The sequence below is a fragment of the Manacus vitellinus genome, unplaced genomic scaffold, assembly GCF_001715985.3.
Source record: "Manacus vitellinus isolate BGI_N305 unplaced genomic scaffold, ASM171598v3 scaffold_1_pilon, whole genome shotgun sequence".
In the NCBI taxonomy this organism is placed as follows: Eukaryota; Metazoa; Chordata; class Aves; order Passeriformes; family Pipridae; genus Manacus; species Manacus vitellinus.
Window position 1 is genome coordinate 51,241,759 of NW_021939396.1, and position 22,683 is coordinate 51,264,441.

The 22,683-nt window shown below is 38.4% G+C and overlaps 1 protein-coding gene across 5 annotated transcripts in view; it reads left to right on the top strand.

Annotated features, from left to right (window-relative positions):
• Positions 1-72: 72 nt before the first annotated feature.
• The window catches only part of RALBP1 (ralA binding protein 1), a 33,103-nt gene continuing 10,492 nt past the window's right edge, over positions 73-22,683 (top strand). The window contains exons 1-3 of one of the 5 annotated variants that reach the window (XM_029959326.1): positions 73-238; positions 3,235-3,429; positions 16,845-17,138. In XM_029959326.1, the coding sequence (XP_029815186.1) occupies positions 16,895-17,138 (244 nt within the window). In that variant the 5' untranslated portion in view covers positions 73-238; positions 3,235-3,429; positions 16,845-16,894. Of the gene's footprint in view, positions 243-3,234; positions 3,430-11,797; positions 11,817-13,587; positions 13,750-16,844; positions 17,139-22,683 lie in introns of those variants that run through there. The other 4 variants (XM_029959325.1, XM_029959324.1, XM_018081695.1 and 1 more) reach the window with 4 other exon arrangements.

The window sequence follows — 22,683 nt, forward strand, 5'->3', positions numbered from 1 at the left end:
TCCCTGCCTCTCTGTCCTCCCTCCCTCCCTTCCTTCCCTCCCTCCGTCCCTGCTTCCTTCCTCTCTCCCTTCTCCCTCCCCTCTCTCCCTCTTCGTGTTCACTTACCTCTCTCCGTGTTGTCCCTCCTGCCCCTAAGGGAACAGGCGCCCTGTGCGACCTGTTTCCTGAAGCGTTTACTCCCTTTGGATCGTGCGGGGTTCGCTACAGCTCGGTCTCGGATGAGAGCTCTGCTGGACTGTGGGTTGGCTCCCCGCGGGGTTGTTTTGGGTTGGTGGGGGGTTTTTTTGGTGGGGAGGGAGAGATCAGGGTTTTTTATTCATTTACCTTCACCTAAAGGTCACATGTTTCAAAAACCAGAAGACTTGCTGTTATTGTCATTTTTACACATCTGGTGTGGTTAACAGTTGCTAAGGATGCTGTTCCCTACCTGATAATGTTGTTTAGAAAGTGTATGTGTTACTGTACATCATAGAATCACGGAATGCCTTGGGTTGGAAGGGACCCTAAAGATTATCTCGTTCCAAGGCCCCTGCTATGGGCCGAGAAACCTTCCACTGGACTAGGTTGCTCCATCCAACCTGGTCTTTGAACACTTCCAGGGACATGTCAGTGTGTGATGTATGAGCAAATACATGACCCACTGATGAGGTCTTACTTTTAAGTGCTTATGTATGTTAAAATGAGCAACAAAGAAAACATCAGCAATACACATCGAAGGTGTCTGTTCATGAGACCGGTGTGGTTTGGATTCCCCCACCCCATCGCCCCTGAGGTTAATGATCATCCTTAACGGGAAATAATAATTAATAAAACAGGCTAAGGCCTTTTTGCCAGTTGCATAAGCCAGATGGATTTGTGCAGGTCCCTTGTTCCAGCACAGCAGAACAGCCCTAATTGCATTCCTAAACGTGTTTCTCACCTGGAAAAGGCTTGAAGCGCTTACCATGAGAGTTCAGCATTGCCATAATGCACCCGTTCAGGGTGATGCTGAGGCTCTGTTGGATTTAATGGATGTAATGGATGTAAATGTATTAATGAGCTTAAAGGAGTGATCCCTTAAGTCCCTTAGATTTGGGTTTTGATGTCCTCTGAGGTGTTGCACACAGCTCATGGTGAATGATGTTGCGTGGCTTCTTCAGCTCATTTCGTTGGGGGCTGTGTAAATTCCATGCAGTGTGTGTGACATATGCTTTGGGGGGGCTCTTTTCTACTGAGAAATAAAAAAAGGGCCCTTCCAAACTGTTGTAGTTTTGACTGTTTAGTACTTCTGAGTGTTTGAAATTTATTAACCCCCTTGCTGTAGTGTTCCAGGTAATTATATAAAAAATGGAGTGTCTGTTACAGAGAAGCAGGGAACCTTACATTCTCTGTTCTAGGGATCTTTTTTTCTGTCTTAGAGAAAATAAGTTGTATTCTGTAGTCTTCCCACATCTGAAATGGAAGATAGGAATAGCTGCCTCCAAATTTTAATACTCCAGGTGCAACTTTGGCATCGTTCAGTCCTAGTTACGGTGTGTTCAGGGGTGGAAGGGTAGATTTTGTGATTTGGTTTGGTGGGGTTTTTTTCCCCAAAGGAAGGATTTCACTGTAAAATCCCTGGTGTGATTGTAGTTATGCAGGGAACAAAGTTCTTTTTCTATAGGGAAGCTTATTTCCATTTCTGTGTGCATGTCTATGCCAGAATATATTGTCCTGGAACTGCAGTACCTGCATTCTTGCTTCAGAGCTGCACGGCTTGATTCTGCAGGTGTGCCTAAAGCAGAGCTGATGTGTGTGAGCTTTGGGGTTTGATCTCTGCTGTACCCTTTAGGCACATTTCCCTAATGTGTTTTAGCTGTATTTTCTTACAGAAAAGATTTGCATATTTTCTAAGGAAACACTGCTGTTTCTTACAGGCTGTTTTTAGACTAACATGGAAGATGCTGCTGTTCAGCAATAAATAGCAACAAATGCAAATCTATTTTCCTTCTGTAAAGTTCGGTGTCATGCAGCTGGCCTCAAAATGCCAAAATATAGTATGACATTTACCTTCAGTTTGTTATAATATAGTATAGCAAAATTACTAAGCTTTTCTCTGAACTAATGTGTCTGATTATGTTGAATCAGTGAATGATTCACTACCCTTAAAACTAGACATGGTTTGCCATGTGCCAGCTTCAGATTTTCACCTAAAGAATTCATCTCTTTCTACTGTTCCCCAGAGCTTCATGGACCATAATTTTCAAATTGTTGGTAAAAAAAAAAATTAAAAGTACATCAAACAGTCCCGTAGTTGGGCTGGAAGTACCTTATGGAGTGGGAGGCTTGTACTTAGGCTGCATCCCCAGACATGGTGGTCTTGAGGGGTGACTGCTGTCCAAATGATGTGCATCCTCTGCCTGCCATGGCCAGAGCCAGAAGGGTGAGGATGCAGGTTGAGTTTAGAGAAAGGAACGGTATGACATCTTTCCTGTTCATACTTATCCTTCCCATCCCAACCATCCCTCACCTTTTGGGTTTGACATCAGGGAATACAAACTCGGGTAAAGCTGTGGACATACAGTAGACTGAAAAATATTTTGATGGTGGCAGCAACAGCAAGTCTCTGAAACTGAATAGCAGCAGGGGTCCAGTGCTCCCTGCTTTTCTTTAGGCTGCAGTAGAAATTGGAGGATGAGTGCTTACTTGGAGCAGGTGCTGGGAAGTGGGATGTGGAAGGATGTATATGATATTACCCAGGTAAGGAGTGGTGATCCAGTTAGTCAGCTCGTGCAACCCTCAGCTCTAATATATCCAAAGAGCTGCTAGTTTTTTCTGTCCTGTTACTGGAAGATAATGTGCTAGGAAAAAGTGTTTTATTTAGATTTCATCAATAAAGTGCTGTGACACTAGTAGGGAAGAATTTGTGAAAAAGATAAATACGGAGTACAGTGGTTCTAGTGGATAGTAAGAAAGTAAATATGAAAGTTAATACCTAAACAAAATATGTCTGACCGAAAATATTTGGGAAAAATAACTGGAGTCTGAAGTGTTGTTTATTATTACTTGTGCATTAAAAAAGCAGTAGGCATCTCTTTTTCTTGTCTAATGATGAATTCCAAGTATGCATGGGAGACTGAGATCTGCAAATTCAAAAACATGAGATTGCAGTGTTTAGAGTGATCAGTTCAGTACCTACAGGTAGTATTTCCTTTGGTAATTAAATAAGATGTGTTTTAATAGAGAACATGATCTGGTATTTTTGTCTTGTCTAGCTCCTGCGATACTAAGTAAACAAAAGTACAGATAATGAAGATGTCCCAGTTTCTTCCAGAAGTGGCTTGGCATAACATCCAGACTGAAAAATAGCAACTAATTATTTAATAAACACAAGTTTTATAACAATAAAGTAATAAATAAAGAAGAAGTGCTCATCAGATGCTAAAACAACAATAATAATGTAGATCCGAGTAAGTATAGTGAAATGTTAATGTGTATCAATATTAATGTGATATTTAGCCCAGTTAAAAAAAATTATTAGAGAAATGTTATATTTTAAATAATCAAATCTAGTGTTGTGTTCTGTGTGCAGAATAAAATGATGCAATTATTCTGATATAATAATTGAAGTGTGTCACTTCATGCGTATTGGTGTGCCCTTAATTGTTAATAGTTTACCATCTGTCCATTTATTTTAAGGAAGATACATAGAAATATAAACCTCAAGCAATCGATGTAACTTTGACATTTCTTTAAAAGAAGCTTTATGATCCTTGGTGTTACACACTAATTTATGTTATGATCTTGTAGACAGTCTGTGGCTTGCTTCCATCCAGGCTACTGCATTCCCTGGAGGAAGCAGGGAATGGCTTAAGGATTCTTGCCAGCTACAGACCAACACAGAGCACAGTGCTGGGGAAGACCTTACCTAAAGGTGCAGAGATGCACTATTTTGTCTGCTGGGGGCTAAGCTTTTTTGTGGGAGTAGTTCCTGCCCTCTACTGCAGTACAGTGGAAGGGGCAGCAGCTTCTGAACCCGTAGGTGCAGATTTCTCATTGCCATGCTGCCTTCTTTATTCTCCTTCTTGCCCACAAGAAACAGAGCTTTTTTAGACTGGCTATTCTGGTCTCTGGAGGCACACAAGGAAAGAAAGGGATGAGTGATGGCTGTTTGCGTGAGGTGGGAACAGCCAGATGGTTGCTGTAGAGGAAGAGTGAGGAGCGAGTGCTCAGTGCTAAGGTTTGACATTCCAAATCAAAATGCAGGTTTGGACCAAGCTGAAAATTATTTTAGTTTTGGATTGGATGTTTTGTACGTTTGTTAGCAGTGAATAACTCTCCACTCGAGTCAATTCATAGTTATGTATAGATAAAATGTATTTTTGTTTCATTTTTATCCTCTGTGGAATGAAAATTTCATGTGTTTCTGTGATCTGAGTTAAGGCAGCTCATGAAGTTTGCTTCCTGCTTTACAGTTCAGCAAGGTGCCTGGACTTTTTGTATTACAAGTAAATGATCTTTGTGGTAGAGGACAAGACATCTGGCAGAAAGGAGCTCTTGGGACTGAACATCTATCTCTGGTACTACCGAAGCTTGAGTTGGATACATGTTTTTTAAAAACACAATATATGATGATAATACTGTTAACTTGACACTTTTGGAAAAAGATCTATCACAGCTGACAAAAACTGCAGCTTCTCTTTTTCACAAAACATTTAGTAAGAATTCTGCGAGAATATCACTTCTCTTTAAAACCATACCTAACTTTGTAAAATAGGAGTTACACCTAAGAGTTTGAAGCTGTAATTTTAATGTTTATCCTCTAATGACTTTTGTTAAGTTTAACATTTAACTTACCCTGGTAACGAGGCTTGTTGCTACTTTAACATTTCTAACCTGCCCAGTTAAGTTTTTTAAATGTGAGCATCACCAGTCAAGGTGCAGGATTTTTTTGGATGTTAGCATGAAAATAAATTTTCACTGATTTTTATTAACATAAATTACATTGAATGCTAAATGTAAATTGTAATGCTAAACATGCCAGGAATTAAACTCTAATTTCATGGGATTAGTAGTGGTTTTCTATCATATTACTATGGAAGTCCATAATAATCAATTATTATTGATTATACTGCTTTCGCATACTTAATACTGAGTCTGTTAATTTAGTGTATAACTATTGATGAAAGATAATTAAGTTGGCAGATATTTTACTATATTTGTAATTCTGTAACTCCAGTAGGTTTTAATATTGTGAACCAAATGCTATATAAAAGCATAATTCTAATCTGTACAAAACCTAAAATACCTTTTTTTTTTTTTACAAATTGGATTCAAAGAAAAGTTTCATCTCCTCTTTTAATTTTCAATTGTGGTGGCTTCAAAGGAAATGCTGTTCTTTTAAGATAGCCTAAAGAACTTTTCATATTTTATGGGATATTTTTAATTGATTGAATGGACTAAAACTGTAAGAGCTTGGGGGGGGGAAACAGCAAGTGATTGAACAGATTTACCCAGAAACTCATTGGATTATTTCAATCTACTGGTTGTAGCTTTTCTTGTTCTTTAGATGTTTTAATCTTTACAAATTCTGTAAGTTCTCTTTGTGCTGGCCACTTGCAAGCTAATCTTAGACGCAGAGATCTTTCACAGGTCATGCTTCTGAAGTTATAATCCTGAAATTTGGGGTTGCAGTTCTCTAAAATTTATACAGTGTGTACCAGTGGTGAGCAGGTGTGTTTTTAGCAGTCATATTTTGAAAAGGGTTTTAAACATTGTTGGGGGAAATGAAATGCAACTTTCCAGCTGAAAGAGGAAGTGATGAATATGCAGAATTCTTACTTTGCTGGCTGCATGGTTCAGTAAATTAATGTGACTGATATACTAAGATGTAGATTTAAATGTAAGTTCCTCCACAACAATAATTAAGAACTAATTTTCTGGCCATGTCCTTCACAAATGTATCTTTGAATGTGCCAAAATTGGTATGCTCTACCAAAAAGCAGTGGAAAAGTTGCATCAGTTTTATCTGCATCACTCCTTTTGTGTGCTGCAGTTTTATGATATTTTGTTTTATGATCAAGCTTGCTTGCGGTTTTCTGTTGTCTTCTTTTGGTTACTTCTTCTTTATAAATGCTTTAGTACGTAAGTTTTTAATATGTTGTTTCGTCAAACTTTGAAGACATCCAAAAGATACACAAACGTGTGTCGCAGAGGTTTGCAGTTAGTGAGTATGATTAGAACAGTCAGCTGTAAATGGATATTTTCAATGGGTAATTGCAGTTGGTGTGTTCTAGAACTTAAGTGCAAGGATTTCACCACTTTTAAAATTGCCTTGTACCAGTGGAGGCAGTTTACCTTTTTTTTGGGGAGGGATTGGACAATGGCTGTCTTTTTCTTTACATATGCTGGGGCTTCCATTGAACTACCATTAAACTACCTACTCTAATTTTAATTAAAGTAACGTGACTTATGTTTAGACAAGGCTACACCACAGATTTGGGAATGGCAGTTAGAACTTATTTGGTCCTGTGCTATCAAATACTGAACTTTTTCTCCATCTATCTGAAGCATACATAGTTTTAGTGTCTTGTTTATGTTATTATTCAGTTCGATTTTATTATATTTTGCAAGTAAGTTGGAAACTTCAATCAGTGTGTATTTATTAAGCTATGGGGGAGGGGGTTTATGATACTCTCAAGACATAGGATTGCTGAAAATTACTACAGTAGGTGCTTCAAACTGAACTGAATGAAATCTGTTTCAGAAAACATATGTGAATTTAATTTTAAATTCTAAGGATGTTTATACATTTTTCTAGAGGGCTGGTGTTTTATGTAAGTTTTCTTGTAAGGGTGTTTGGCTAGGTAAATTGGCATAGAAGACAAATACTGTGAACTTGTGGGTCCTGCTGCTGTTTCAGTAATTGCCATTTTAATGAATGATGGATGACAGATTCCTGTTTCCCAACCATTCTCTGAAGAGACCAGCAGCTGTCCCAAGATGCCACACCTTGCATTGGATGTATTTATGAATGCTTTCTGTGTTCACATGCATGGCATTTTGCAACATCTCAGCCCTGGAGGTGATGATGTTAATCATAATTAATAATCTGCTGAGCTTGTAAATATTTAAATTGACTTTCCCCTTGGGTATTGAGTGAATCAGAGGCAGACAGAATCGGAACACAGAACTTGTTAATCCCATCTCTACATATGGTACTGAAAAAAATAAGTAAAACTTCAGAAATTTGCTGAAAGGCAACATCATGTGATGTTGATGAAAAGTTGTCACTGGCATTGATGGGAATATGTCTGAAAAGAGGAGATGATATAGTCCTCCTTCTTGTGCAGAAACCATGCTAAAAATAAAAAGAAAAAATTCTTTTCCATATAGCATGAGTTTGACAGACATCGACATCTATTGCAGCAGGTTCCACTGCTGTAGACATAACAAGAATCAACAAAACAATTATTTTGTTGGCTTGTCTCAAAACAGATCTCCAAGTGAAACAAGCTGCATCAGAAAAAAAAATCCTTGGGTAGGTAAAACTGCATTTGCAATAAGGGTTTGCTAAAAACTGCTGTACTGGGAGCACAGAAACAATATTCTCCTATCCATTATAGTTAAGTTGGGAAAACATTTGCGTGCAACTCAACCTACACTTGATTTTACTCAAAATGGGCCTAATAAAACAACCAGTGAAAGCAGAAGGAGGAGTCTTTCCTTTTGCTTTGGTTTCTAGGTCAATAGCCATTGATGTTAGCTTGGACTTTTAAGCCAAAAAAGTGATGCAGATAGACATAGTTATCAAATAATCACTGAAAATAATCAGCAGATAGACATGGTTATTAAATAATCAGGAAAAATAATCAGAGAAGTTATATAACCAACTTTTCTAGATCAAAGTCTTTCTTTACTTTCCCTTTCTTTTACTTCAGAATGAATTTTGTCTCAACCACTGTAGTTCTGTTTAATATTCTCTAAAAGTTGCATATGACTTGCCTGTTACATTTGAACATGCAGGGTTTTAAACATGAAAAAGAATGGAAACTGGTCATCTGTGTCATGTATCACTTGAAGAGATCCAAGCAAAGCTGTTCTTAGTTTCTCCTTATGTTGCAGAGTTGTCAGTTTGAGTGAGAGCCTGTAATTGATAGATCTCCTCATCTGTGTTCATGGTGTCAAAAATTCAATGTAAAGCTAAGGAACTTAATTTTCACAGTTTTAACCCTAAAGGTTTGTGTGCCACTAATGTACTTTCAAAACCTGCTTACTTCTGGGAATGATAAAGCCTTAGAATTGAATATTCTTTGCCTTTGGTAAGATAAACTAGATAGTTTGTGCTGACCTTCCAGTTAAAGGATTATGAAGTGACTTCTGTAAAATTTACTTAATGCTGTTAGAAAATTCTATGAATAAAATAATGATCACAGTTCAACCAATTCAGTGAAGAAGCATGGTACTTCTAATTGATTTTTCTATATCCAAACTGAGAGATAATATCTCAGTAGTGGATAAAAAAGCAGCACTGTCTGGATTCAGCGTGCAGTACTCGGTGCAGCATGTGCACTCTGCCATTCCCTCCATATATTGAGCAGGTTTATGACAAAGAGTGGCAGGGCTTCGTCCATATGGACTCTGTGCTGGTGGGTGGTGGCGAGTGGCTTCTGAAGGACTAAGCAGCAGACACCAGATAAGCGATGTCCGTGGGAGGCACGTGGGTTCTGGTGTCTTTGTAATTGGCAGGGTAAGAAAGATGACGGTAAATGCGGCAGCGTCTGCCTGTACATGTCAGCTGAGTGTGTTCCCAGGATTTTTACAGAGCTCGAACTCTACCTGCTGGCAGGAGCCTCATGTGTGTTACTGCTGCTGTTGCATTTCCAGGTGAATTACTGCTGTCACAGAAATGCCAGTGCATTATTTTACACATTTCTGGTGTGTGGGTGTGTCCCACATTTGTTACCAATGTTAAATCCAAAGCAAAGAGTCTGTAATAATTGCTGTTTACCTTTGTTATTTCTAGCATTTTAGTATGTGTTAGCTAGTGCACTCTTAAAAAAACCCTCACAAAACTCAAAACTAGGCTTTTTAACTGGGTGATGGAACTGAATGCATAGAGCTCTAGCCTCTGGGAAACTGGATTCCATTCTCTGTTGTTTGCTCTGTCACAGGTAGTCTGTAGATTCTCTTGAAAGAATAGCAGAAACTTAAAACTCCAGTAAAATATTTTATACTAAATCCACTGGTTTCTCTTCTGCTTCATTTTGATTTTTTTTTCACTCTGATGAATAGCACTTGCTCTTTTAATAGCATTTTTAGTAAATTCAGCTTAACAGTCAGGTTTAGGATGTTTTGGTTTTTTTCAGTGAGTCCACTGAATTGACAGCTGTTCTCAGGTTGGCTGTATGTTGGTGCTGGATGATGCTGTAGTTGAAATCTCTGATGGGGGGAATGTATCATTAAATAAACTCAGCCCAGGAACTGATTAAAGTATAAATATTAGTCTTAATTTGCTAAATCATCAATTGCTATACCACTTGCTGCGGACCTTTATTGACTAGGGATTAGACAACTCTTCAAAAGACTTGTCAGAAAACATGACTTGTAAAAAAAAACTTGTATACAGTCCCAAGAGCAAACAAAACCTGTGGTGTTACTATGCTTATAGTGATTGTTAAGAAAGTAAACTGCACATCTTTTGTTGTATTTTCCTGCCTTCCTCTCTTAAGTGGTAAAAGCAAAACTTTCTGTTTTGTTTTACAGGCATTAGTGCTGGTACAAGTGGGAATTTGGAGAGGTGGACAGGAGAGAAGGGGCAGGGGTTGTCGCATCAGGAATAATTCTAAGGCCAGTCTAAGCAATAGTGGGTATTATATATGTTGCACAGTGTGGTGTTTTTCAAAAGTATAGGAGGGTTTGCTGTGTTAGCAGGACAGTTGGTAACATTCAGTTCAGCTCTCAGTTGTTCAGCTTTTATCAAGTTACCACATCTGGGTTGAAAAGCTGGGTTTCAGAGGCTGGTGTTTAAAAATTCAAACAAAAAAGCACTAACCAAATTCTTCAAACTGTTTCTGAGAATTCATGTAGCAGGAAAAAATATCTCTTTTCTGTAATAACAAATATTTGGGCAATGAGGCAAACCTTTTTAATGCTATTTGTAGTTTAGAATTTGTAAATTTGGCTGGAAAAGACAGCCCAGATTTCCTTGCTTATGTGTGGCCCATAATTTTCAGAACTCTTAATTAGAACTGAGTGTGGGAGAAACAAAACATGGCAAGGGAAACCTGGGAAACAGTGAGCAGCCAAGAGGTGAGGTTAGATGAGACACTGGGTACGGAGAACAGGAATGGGGAAACTGGAATTGCACAGGTCTAGGAAGTGAACAAAGGCTTGGTGAGGAGGAGATTATGAGATAGATGAGGTATAATCCTGATGGTGGAGGAACTGGACTGCAGGAGAGGGGAATGAAGAAGCTAATAGAGAGGGACTGAGCCTGGAAGGCAGTGGGATTAAACCATGGAGTGGGAGACTAGTGTACTGGGCTTGAGTACTATTACTGGACATACTGGATTACTTTGTGGTGACAAGACCATGGGAACCAGGAGCAGGATTCACAGGTGGTAAAAATAGGGAATTCTAAACAGTGGACCAGCACATTCCCAAGGACTTTGAAGAATGAGAAATTATTCTCAGGGTGGGCAGTAGTAGTTGCAGTGGAGGTGACTGGTTAGTCAAGATCCTCCTGTAGAAGTCAGGCCTGATTACAGTGCCCATCTGCCTTTTGATGCGGAGCCCAGACCTTCTGCTTGTTCCTTGAGAAAGTTGTGATGTAAAGCAATTAAACAGCTCGTTACCTGGCCAGTTATTTCCAAGAATGCCTCATATGTGTGGTTGTGATCATAATACAGTGCACTGCTTTGAAACTGCTTCCATGACAATTGATTCAGCTGGGGAAAGGTCTGTGGCAGGGCTTGTTGCGATATCCCTGAAAGATAGGAATGAGCATGGGAGTCGCATGTGGCATAGTTTGTGTAACCTCTGTATAAGGCTATGTTTGTTACTCTAACAAAGATATGTGCTGAGGCTTTTCTCCTAGATTGCCTGCTTTAGCTTGCTGTGGAACAAACAGTATGATGTAAATTGTCACGTCACCCCTCACCAGGGAAGTAGGATGTTATGTCAAAATAGGCAGTGTGACGGTGTAGCCATTGCAGGGGCAGTGTCACGGGGCTGGGACTTTTCCCAGGCAGTTTTGGTCCATCCCTTTTCAGGTGTGCTCTCTCCAGAGCAAAGCACTTAACACACACTCACACAACCCCCAGGAGTCCAATTTTTGTTTTTCCCAAGATGTCTGTTGGAAACAGTGTGCGAATTGCCTCCTGATGGAGCTCTACAGAATTTGTAGGCTAGGGGCTGTAGTACTGTTTCCCCTGAAGCGAACCAAACTGGAAAGCACGTGCTGCCACATATTTGGAGATTTTATCTTCATGCAATTATATAAGCCTTTATCACAATAGGATTGGGAACCTTGTTTCTGGTATTTCTAAAATGTTTAGGGTATTATTTAATTATTTGTTTTAAGGCTGGCCCTCTGCTCACTGGATGGATTATTGAAGACCTGGAATACGCTCAATAATAGGGAATAACCTGGATACAGCTGCATATTCTAAATGTGAGCAGGCTCCTCCAAGAGTCCACTCAAACATGGATGTGGTCTAAAGCTCACTGATTGTCGACAGCTAAGTAGTTTTGTGTATTAGTGTATCGCTCCTTCTGAGCTGGTATGGACTCTCAGAGCACAACTTGAAATACTTGGGATGGTGCTGTGATTGCGGCAGACTTTATCCACCTACAGGTAAATGAGAGAACACACAAAAGCTGTTTATGTTACTTTTAGAGCTGATTTGATGCTGACATTATTTTTGAATGTACAGCTTGCTCCTCTACAGCTTCAGTTGTATGGTTGCATACTCTCCTTTGAAGTAAATTTTCTAACATTCTGATAGGATCACATATGCTGTAAAGTAATCTGAGGTTTAGGAGCTGAATGCTGCTAAACAGTTTGTATTTTATTCTCCTTATCCAAAAAAATTTTGTTAAGTCCCTTCTTGAGGCTTTAATTCTTGCCAGCTATGAAGAGTGTGTGACTCACAAGGGAGTTACTTAACGCTGTGTTTGTGTGATTACTCGTGACTTGCTTTGCCTGTCTACATGAAGTACTTCCCTATTCCTTCTCCTTTCATGGCCATGTTGCCTTATTAAAGAAAGGAAAGGGCACTGTTTTTGTACCTGGCTACTGCTTGTTAAATGAAACAGATGGCCTCTGATGTCATTTTGACACTTGACTGTATGGCAGCATTTCAGTCTAAGAAATGTTCAAGTGAAAGCAGTGATTTGTATTAAGCCTTTCACTATGTTGGAAAAAGTGCAATAGATACAGAACTTAGATGTGACACAGACCCTGTATAGTCTTGGTGAATAACTTCTAACTCAGACTTCTCATCTTATTGAAAAGTCTCAGCAGTTATATGAGTACCACTCATGGTTTCTGAAGTGTTTTGACATACTTAGACCACAGATGGTAGTTTTTATTCTTTCCTCTTATAGTTCATTACTTTCCAAAATGGAGCTGTGTTTGTTACAGGATAATTTTTGTCTAAACCTGATGTGCCTCATTTCTTCAAGTACTGTCAGGTTCTTAAACATGTCCAGATCTTTTGGGCTGAAGGTCTGTGATGATGAGGTACTGCTGTTCTCTCAGCCTTGCTTTTGGGTAGTTGTGATAGAGCAGGTACTGCTAGCTGAGTGAGAGTCCCCACTCTGCCTCCATCCTTTGATTACTGACTTCTCGGGATTATTTTCAGTGTAACACCCAGATATTCAGAGGGTGTCTGTTTGTGCCAAAATGGAGTGACCTGGGGACACCCACTGTGCTTCACGTGTGGTCTTGCATAATGCTTGTTGCAGAAAAACTCCATGTCCTCCATTCCGCCCAGCAGCTTTACAAAATAACATCTGTGCATGAAATCACCTGCTCTAATTTGCTTCTGCTGTTGCAATTGGTTACAAGGCAGAAAGTCACAATAGACTCAGTGCAAAACAGAAATAATGGAGCCTTCTGTACTGAGTGAGTCTCAGTCTTTGGTCTTTCAAACTGTGCCTCTCTTTAATGTGTTCGTTCTTAGATGACACACTGTTACAAGTGAGACCTGTTAAAGTTGGCTGTCATGTCTCTCTTGTCTTCTCTTTTCTATGGTTTTTCTAAACTTCATCTTTACTTACTAGATACGTAGCTCAGACTGAATTTTTTTAGGAAAGAGTTCGGTTATTTTCATAAATGATGCTTGAAAAACCACATTATTTTGCCTATGCAGGCATCTTTCTTCCTTTCCCCAATCCACTCTCCCGTGCTTGGTGTATGATCTAGAATGATGGTGATGGTGTGATGTGTAAGAGTTTTTGTGTTAGTGACATGTTTAAAATGTCTTATAATTTAGTCTTTCCTTGGGGGATAGAGGAAAGGTCACAATTTTGCACATGTTCAGTGAAGGCTTATTTTTGACATTCAGTTATTCTGCAGGCTTGACTCAATGTTGAGCAGGAAGATGGTTCAAGAAACTGCATTTTGGGAGTACTGGAAAAAGTAGCTAGGTCCGAGGAGGTGCTTGAACTGCAAGAAGCTCTCTGGTGCTGTCGTGTAACAGCATTTGTGGCTCCTGTGGAAGAAGAATCAAATGTCAAGTAAACGAGAAGTGGTGGGCGTCAAGGAGTGTTCTGTTGGTAGGGAGGTAAGGAAGAAGGTGACTTCTTGTGATACTAGGAAGAGAATGAGAGCCTGTGGGAGAAATGGGGACAAGGTGAGAAGATGAGGTAGATAATCAAGAGGAAACAAAAGACTGCAGCAGAGAACAACATCCAGGATAGAAGAAACAGAGGAAGAAAAGGGAGTAGTTTATCTACAATAAAGCAGTGTGCAGCAGGAGAGTAGGAACTACCTAAAGAACAAGATGAGGGGAAAGTGGGAGACTGAGCTTGAGTCACAGAGACCAAAGCAGATGAAGATTATGTTGTGTGTGATACACTGAGGGTGAAAAAAGAGTACTGAGTCAAGACAAGAACCATGGGAGTACTGACACTGGGTGGTAAAGAAATCAAAGCTTTACGTTGTGACAAAGATACTACGAATTAATTGAAGTCTGAGGAGATGAAGCTTTGCGTGCAGAATCACAAAACAGAGCTGCCCAAAGAGGGAGGTTGCACTCCTGTCCTTGTGGTTCTGCTGCTTCTCTGTTTGTCCTTGTTAGTGCTTGTTGAGCTCTTCCACACGCCAGCTCAGCAGCAGAAGCCTGTTGGAGCAGCCAGCAACTTGAATCATCTCACAAAGGGACCTTGAGAGAGCAAACTACTATAATTGGAGGCAGGGGAGAGTTAATAGGAGGGGGGGTGGTATGGCCTCATGTGGCAGAAGTGAGCTCTTAAATCTCCTGACTGATGAGAACTGCAAAAGTGAGGAAAAGCAGTTTGAAGGAGGGAGCCTGCTGCAGAGGAGAGGCAGGGCTGCAGCAGTAACAGATTGGGAAGAAAGGGTCAAGTCTGAGAGGGAGAAGTTGGCAGAAGACTGAGCCTGTTGGAAATGTTCCTTCTCAAAATGCCTTGAAGATCCCTGATTTTTTCAGTTTCACCATTTATTTGTCAGAAAAAAATTGTAAAAGCAAGAGCAAAGGTGCGGATTTATATGGCAGTAATACATTAACATCCATTAGTAAAAGTGGAAGAGGTTTTTGCAGTAGGCTTAAAGGCTCTCATTCTGCTGATACGTCATATAATTTGAGCATTCTAGAATTTCTCCTTTATTTAAAGGCCTAGGAAATTATGCATATAGGAAAGTAATTCTTCTTTAAGCTGTAAAATAAAAAAAATTAAACCTAAGTGCAGTCTTAATTTGTTGCATTTACAAATATACGCCATTATCTTTATTTTCAGTCAGTCTCTGCTTTAGCCAGAATAAAGAATGAACAGTATTAAAAGACCTCATGAATATTTTTTTTCTCATCATAATTCTGTGTCTTACTGTGCCCTATTCAAATTCTGATCTGAGTAACTGATAATTTCCATAAGCACTGTGAGTGATCTCCTTTAGTGAGGTACTATTGCATACATACATTAAAATTTCACTCTGATCTGCATACAGGGAGCTGAAAGATGAGAATTAAAAAACTAAAATAAAAAATCCCATCCCCAAAAAAATAAACCAACCACCCTCCCCAAAACCCACTTAGCTGGACACATCTCTGGCAGAACACAATTCTGTGTTATATTTTTTCTGTATGCTACCAATCTGTAAATAAAACCCTGGGAGTTGAATAATACTGCTGAACAGTGTTGTGGAATGTATGGGCTAAGTCTGTCTTAATCCCAGAAGCTCTGCTGGGTTCCAGAAGCAAAGCCTGTGTGTCCTCATTTTCCAGGGTGATGGTCTGTGCCTTTGCAATGACCTTGTTCTTTCCTTCCGTGCACTTGCCCACCTTGTCCACTCTAAACATGGATTATTTGTAGGTACCATCCATCCTGTTCATTTAAAAAAAACTTTATGCAATATTTCTAATTTAATTCCATTAGTTATTATTGAAATACCGTCTACTGTTTATCAGCTGCTGGTGGAGTGGGTTTGGTTCTGTTTTTCTTGGAGCAGGGGTGAGGGATTGGTTATGAAATGCAAACAGGTGCTGTGCAGGAATTTTACAGATCATTCTGATACTGAGATGAGATGCAATAGTATTACCAGTCTTTGTCATTGGCAATACTGAAAATGCTAATATAGTTGAAAATTTTGACCTTTTTTGATAGCTGTAATTCTGAAGCTTTAGATACCTGGACATTTTTTGTGAAATCCCATGTTTGAGCATGACATTTACTTGTTTAAATACAGTATCAAATAAGCATGGCAGAGGAGTATTTGATATCAATTAAAAATATAACAAAATACAACAAAATCCTTTGTGACCGTTTAGATACAAGGGGCCAAATTCAGCCAAGTGGACTCCAGAGGTGTGATGTCCCATACAGCATACCTGTTCTGTGGAATTTCTGAAATTTATCTGTACTAGGAAGAGGTTTTTTGCTTACAAGTTCCATTGCTGAGAATTTATGTATTGGCTTCCTTCAGTAATTTTTTTATTATCATTTATTTGTCTGTAACTCTCAAGCAAATTTACCAGCATCTGGGCGCAGATAACCTGATATAGCCTCTTCAAAGGTGAAGTTGTAGTATACCAGAAAAATTTAATTATCATTCTTTTACCTTCTTTAATTTGCATTTGCATAATTAAAAGATGGATTTGCTTTAACTCTATTTATTTTATTTTTTTTCCCCTTTATTGCAGCAGGCTAGGCGAGTTCTTATTTGCATCTATAAAATCTTCTTGGGAAAGATGAAAATGATCTTTGCCTTAAGGGCAATGCTCACAAACACTCTGAGCTTCCAGACAAATCCATTTTATGTCAAAAACTTAAAGTTAGCTGACTATTTTGTAGTAAATTTTACCAATCAGTATGCAAGATGCCTATGAATTTTGTAAGAATTATTTCAACTGTTAAAGTGTTCTGATACTTAAATATATATTAAATATATATAATATATATTTAATATATACTATAAAGTAGAAATGGCTAAAATAGCAGCTCTCATATTATGTTGATATGGCTTAGGAGTTAATGAACAGATTCAGCAAACGCTGAGCTGATGTTGTGTTGCTGTGTCTTGACATAAGTTGGAAGATTCATTGTAGAAGGTGGTGTTTGTGATTTCAGGATAGAGCTCTAAACAAGGGGTTCTGAAATTCATTGATTAAATGGGTTTTCTTTTTGTTTTCCCCTGCTGCAGGTGTGATGGACAGGTAGCAGAAGATTTCGCTTTGATATCAGGGAATCAGAATGACCGAGTGCTTCCTGCCTCCCACCAGCAGCCCCAGTGAACACCGTCGGGTAGAGCACAGTGGGGGTCTTGCTCGTACTCCCAGCTCTGAAGAAATCAGTCCTACAAAATTCCCTGGATTGTACCGCACCGGTGAGCCTTCACCCCCTCATGACAGCTTGCATGAGCCTCCAGATATAGTATCTGATGATGAAAAGGAGCATGGGAAGAAGAAAGGAAAATTTAAGAAAAAAGAAAAAAGAAGTGAGTAGACAACTTCTCTTTGTAATTTGATGCTTTTAATGTTTCTTTCTTTCTCTCTCAAAATTGCTTAGTATTGCCACTGGGGTTTTTTGAACTTGTTTAGGTGTGAAGGAAGTTAACTTGTTACAAACAGGCTTTGTGCAATACCTATTTCTCTTCCAGAAAAACCAACACCTTAACTAAACAATTGGTTGGTTTTTTGTTGCACAGATACAGGTACCAAAAGTGTGCCCAGAGTTACTAAGAAATTTTGTTTATCCAAAACCTTTAATGATGCATTGGTAAATGCCTTGCATGGGTTTTTCTAATCTCATTATCAGTTCACGTTCTAAGTGGAGGTTTTCAAATGTATTTCCAAATAGGTCCTTTTTTAATTGTAGCTGAGGTGCTGTCTAAAATAAAACTGTATGTTTGACCTGAATCTTATGCTTGGAAATTTGGAAGAGTCAGTTTCAACAACTTTAACCTTTTTTCCATGTGTCTCCCGTACCATTTCAAATTTTCATGTGCACACTACACCATTATTTGAGGAGTAGTAAAATCTGTGACCTTCTTTTCTCTAGCTTCTCAGTTTAGTCTGATCATGCAGGTTCCTCCACAGTGCCAAAGTATTATTGCAGAGGTCAAAAGTATGCAAACCAGCACTGAGATCTGAATTTTCCAGAAGTGACAGAGCAAAGGTTAGAAGAAAGTAAAGCTTTGACTATATAATCCATTCTTTGTCTTTCTCCCAAACAACAGAAACCTTACTTTCCACCTTTAGATTTGTGCAGAAAATTTTGGAAACGTGCAAGATTTTATTCAAGAATTTTTTCTACATATTCTGAAAGAACAAAGCACTTGGAAATACTGAGCTGATACTTAGCTGTCTCACTACCAGAGACACTTACTGTCCAAGTCTCTCAAACCTAAATATCACATCCTACGTGCTAGTGCTTTTTAACTGACATTTGTTTTAGCACAATTTCAAAATAATGTTCCTCTTCTACAATACCTCTATCTTTGATGCCAATGTATCTTGCTACTTCTTACATGTGGAATTTGGAAGATCAGAAACAATGAGGCAGCACACAGTATGCTGTTGGAATTAATATGGTGACTGTAACGTGCACGCACATATTTAAATAATTACTCTTTAATAATTTGCTGTCACTGCACTGCTTTTAATCAAAGCAGTTTCCTGGAATACAGGAATTGTTTCTACTGCAGTTCAGAAGGACTATTGCTGCTTTAACTAAAAACCGTGTGCTTGAAGAATACTGTAACTCAAAAATGCATCCTCAGGTAAAAACCAAGAGTTGAAATTCCTACAGGTTTTAACAAAAATGATTCCTTAGGGTTTTTCTCTAATGTAAACAACAGTGACCTAATAAGATTACTGAATTGGTGATGAAAATTCGTTGCTGATTGGCTAGGTCCAAATTCGGGCTATCGGTAATTGCTTTTTTTTTTTTTGCAAACAAGCTTTCTGTTATAGTTCTGCATTGCACACCTCTAAATTTGGGGTTGGTAGAGATCAGCGTTGTACATCATGTGGGTTTCTTTGTGGTTGAATTCAGCATGGCTCATGGTGATAGTCTAAATGAAGGCTGTTGTTTAAGAGGAAAAATGCTTCTTCAGCAAATCCATGCAGGTCTGTGCACACTAGCACTGTAGCTGCTTTCTTCTGCAAGAAATTGCAACACATTTTATAGCTGATGTAAAGCAGTTCTTGTTACTTAAAAGACACCTTAAAGATATGAAAAATCCTCATAGAACACAAAAATGTAAAACATAGGAAGAATCAAATCATCTCTTGCAACTCTAATGTAAAAAGTATTCATAGTTTCTTAGCCCTAATACATATCTGTCATGTAATTGCTGCTCAGATGGAAGAGTGAGTTACATACAAAGCTTTCAGTACATCTCATACAGTCCAAAAGTAGTCATTATTGTAGATATGCCCTGAACAGGCATTTTGCTTGTGTAAATGACAAGGGTTCTTTACAGTTGCTTATCATGGTTGATTTTTAAGAGTTTCCCTTCTGGCTTTGGCATTTTTTATTCCTCCCATACTTCTGATTCTTCAGTTTCTTCCAACTTTTAAATTCTGTTACATGTGTTCAGATTCTTTCTTTTCATATTTTTTGACTACCTGCTTTGATTTTGGAAAACCTGCCATGATCGTGTAGTTTGGGGCTTAAACAAATATAAATGAACATGTCAGTATAAAAACAACAAGTGGACATTACATTGTGGCAGAGTTTGTTGAATTTGCAATTAGTGAACTAATGACAAGGTCATTCTAACTCCTGAAACTGTAACTGTACCTTGGGCTATTTTGATAATACTCTAAATGTAAACTTCAGTAGTGCTTGAAGCGCAGGAGGGTTTATAGGGAGGGAAGGATAAATATCCCACAGTTATTCATTTTAGTTTTTCAGGTCAATCCTGTTTTCAAGAGTGATGCACTCTTAGCTTCATTATTAGTACCCATATCAAAAAAGCATTTTTTTCCTATGTGGTTAATATAATGATTTGATGTTTTTCATGTTAATGGCAGTAATCTAATAATACACAGCAATTATTCTGGAGGAAAAGTGCTAGAAATGTTTTGGAGATAATAGAAAATTAAATGGAATATTGTTTTTTACATGGAATGTCAGCTGCTAGAAAAATATCTCAGCCACTAATTTCTATTCTCCACTCCTCTGTGACAGACTGGGTGTTGGTTGGCTGTGGAGTGAGTTAGATTAGGGGACTTATTAGGGATTAAAAGGAATTTTCCTTTTACTGGCATAGTTTTAAATCAGATCTGTTTCCTGATTGAATCAGAACTTGTACTGTGACAACAGGAGAGCAAAAATGGATCTGTTTTAGGCAGTAATGGATTATCTGAGACAGTGACCAATGTAATTGATTTTTTTTTTAATGTTTAAATACCTGTCAGTAATCATGTGTTGATACAGTCATAAAATATGCAGTTCCTTGCAAAAGAAAAAGGTTATAAGAAATACTTAAGAAGAAGCAGCTGTTCTACTCATTAGAGTTTCTGTAAAGAGTCTGTATGTGGTAGATCTTACTCTTGCTTATTCTTTTTACTTCTGAGGTTGATGCTGTTGGACGGGATGGGTTCAATATGCAGCTAGGATTTTTTTTGTTTAGAATAATTTTCTTACTTTTTATATAATTCTTAGGAAAATCTGGAGTTGGTTGAATTATAAACCAAACTGTCTTTTGAAGGGACTAGTAGTATCACTAGTATGAACTCTTCTGAAATTTTCAGGAAATATTTTTGAAGGCCAAATCCCTAATATGTTGGCCAGGAGGTCCATCTCTTCTTTTGGGAAGTAGATGAAGGCAATAGCAAGTCACTGCTATTGCAAATAAAACATTATTTTAACTCATCTGATGAGTGGAGAAGCTCTGAATAGAGTTTCCAGATCTACATACTAAGAAGTTACTAGAATTGTCTACCCCGGTAAACATTAGAGGCTCTTCATATCAAGGTTTTCTTTGAGATAAATAGGATGTGTAGCTACATCCTATTGTACTGACAAACTACTGTGAATCGCTATATACCACTGTGCATTTATCTAGCAAAGTACCATTTGCAAATAGTTTAAAAGTCTACCTTTCAATGCCAGGGATTATTTTAAATCAAAACAAAGTAAGGCAAATTTCTTATTTCAACTTCATTTGCTCTGCTGGCATAACTCTGCAGAGTAATCGGAATGCAGAATTTGTTTGGGATTGCTGTGCTCACATCAGTGAGTTGAATACATATTAAAGACAAGCCTTTCTAATTGAAAGTTGGATATTAAGTGTTAGTAGTGTCTGTAAGGTGGAAATCTGTGTTGATAGTAACGATACGTCTTGTGGGCAGGGAGAAGAAATAGAAGCCATCTGTCTGAGCTCATTGTCCATTCATGTATCTTACAGTTCTGCTTAGAAATGGTATGCAGTTGGAAGGCAATCCCTCTGACAAATTGAAATTAGGTAACTAATGCTAGCATTGGAGATTGGTCATATTTGACCTACTAATTCTTTCATATATAAAAGCCATCCATGTTTTCTTTCAGTGAATTAATTACAGATGCTGCAGATTTCCCCAGGGAGCCGAATCATCTGTAGAGTTATAAATTACTTTAAAACTCATCAGAGACACGATGGACAAAAAGTATCTTGTTTCATAAGTGGCAGTTCTACATAATGCAACCCTTTGAGTTAACAATAAATAGTGTATAGCATGACTTTATAGCTTTGTTGTAAGAGTGCAGGAGGAGTATTCCCAAGTATGCAGAGTGATAGAATGATAGTGGCCTTGCTGCATGACAAAGCTTTTAAGCCTGTAAGTTAGATTTTTCCAATGTAACACTAGATTTTTTTATTATTATTATTATTTTAAAAGAGGTTTTCATAATTTTCAGTAAGATAAGGGCTATACTTTTTCTGTAGATAAAGTAGGTAGTAGATCTATATGTACGTAGTAGATCTTACTCTTCTTATTCATTTTACTTCACATTTAAAATAACTGCAGTGAAGACATGCTTGTGGAAGGAAGGTCTAACAAAGCCTGAGCAAGGAACTGGCAGATAGTCCATCATGCCAGTGGAATTTGAGTATTTATTACATTAGTACTGGTCTCCTACATTCCTGCTGGATGTAGGAAAATGTCATGGACATGTATTAGAGTGATGGGAAAATGGGGACTATTAGTACTAGAAGTCTTGAGGAAACAATGAACAGAAATATCAGTTTACTAACAGTAGATAATACTCTTTCCACATTTAGAATTACCTGATTTGTCAAGTGGTTTTGATAATATTTCTTCTGTATAAATTTAAGTTCTTTGTATTTCACTATATTGCGTCACTAGTGAAAGGGATGCAGTAATTTTATTACCAAAAATACAATAAAGTAAACTGGGCTTTTCTGAGAGACGTGCAAACCCCCTCTTGGTATGGGTGGGTTAAGCTCTACGAATCTGTATTAGTATTAGTAGATATTTCTAAACTTTGTTGACTTATGTTACTGAGACAAATTACAAAAGGCTGGTTTCGTATTTAACTTGCTGCTTCTTGTCTTCTCTCATGAAGTCAAGAATTACCAGTTTCAGTAATGTGCTATTGCTGGTGCTACATTACCACAGACCTAGAAAGGCACCAGGGTTTGCGTTGCAACATGGAGTGTTGAGACATGTGAGGCAGGAGCTCTCTTGGTGGCACCGACCTCCAAGCTTGGATCCCCTGTGCTGACATGTTCCTGGTGTGCGTGTGGAACCCCACGCTGTTTGACTGGGAGTTGTCTCAGCTATCCAGCAGGAAAGACTGGGGGCAAATTGTCCTGGGGTCTGTCTGGTGAAGGTATGGCTTTCTGTTTGGAAATTACATCTGTGGAGTCCATCTTGAAACTCAGTGCCACCCTGTCGCATTCTCACAAAGCCAGAATGGTGATGTGTGCTCCTCCTTTGTCCTGCAGCTGGTGCATCCACAGTTCTTTATAAGAGTGAGATTTGAATCCTTAGTTTTTGTAGTGCAGGTTTTCCTTACCCATTTCTGGTTTT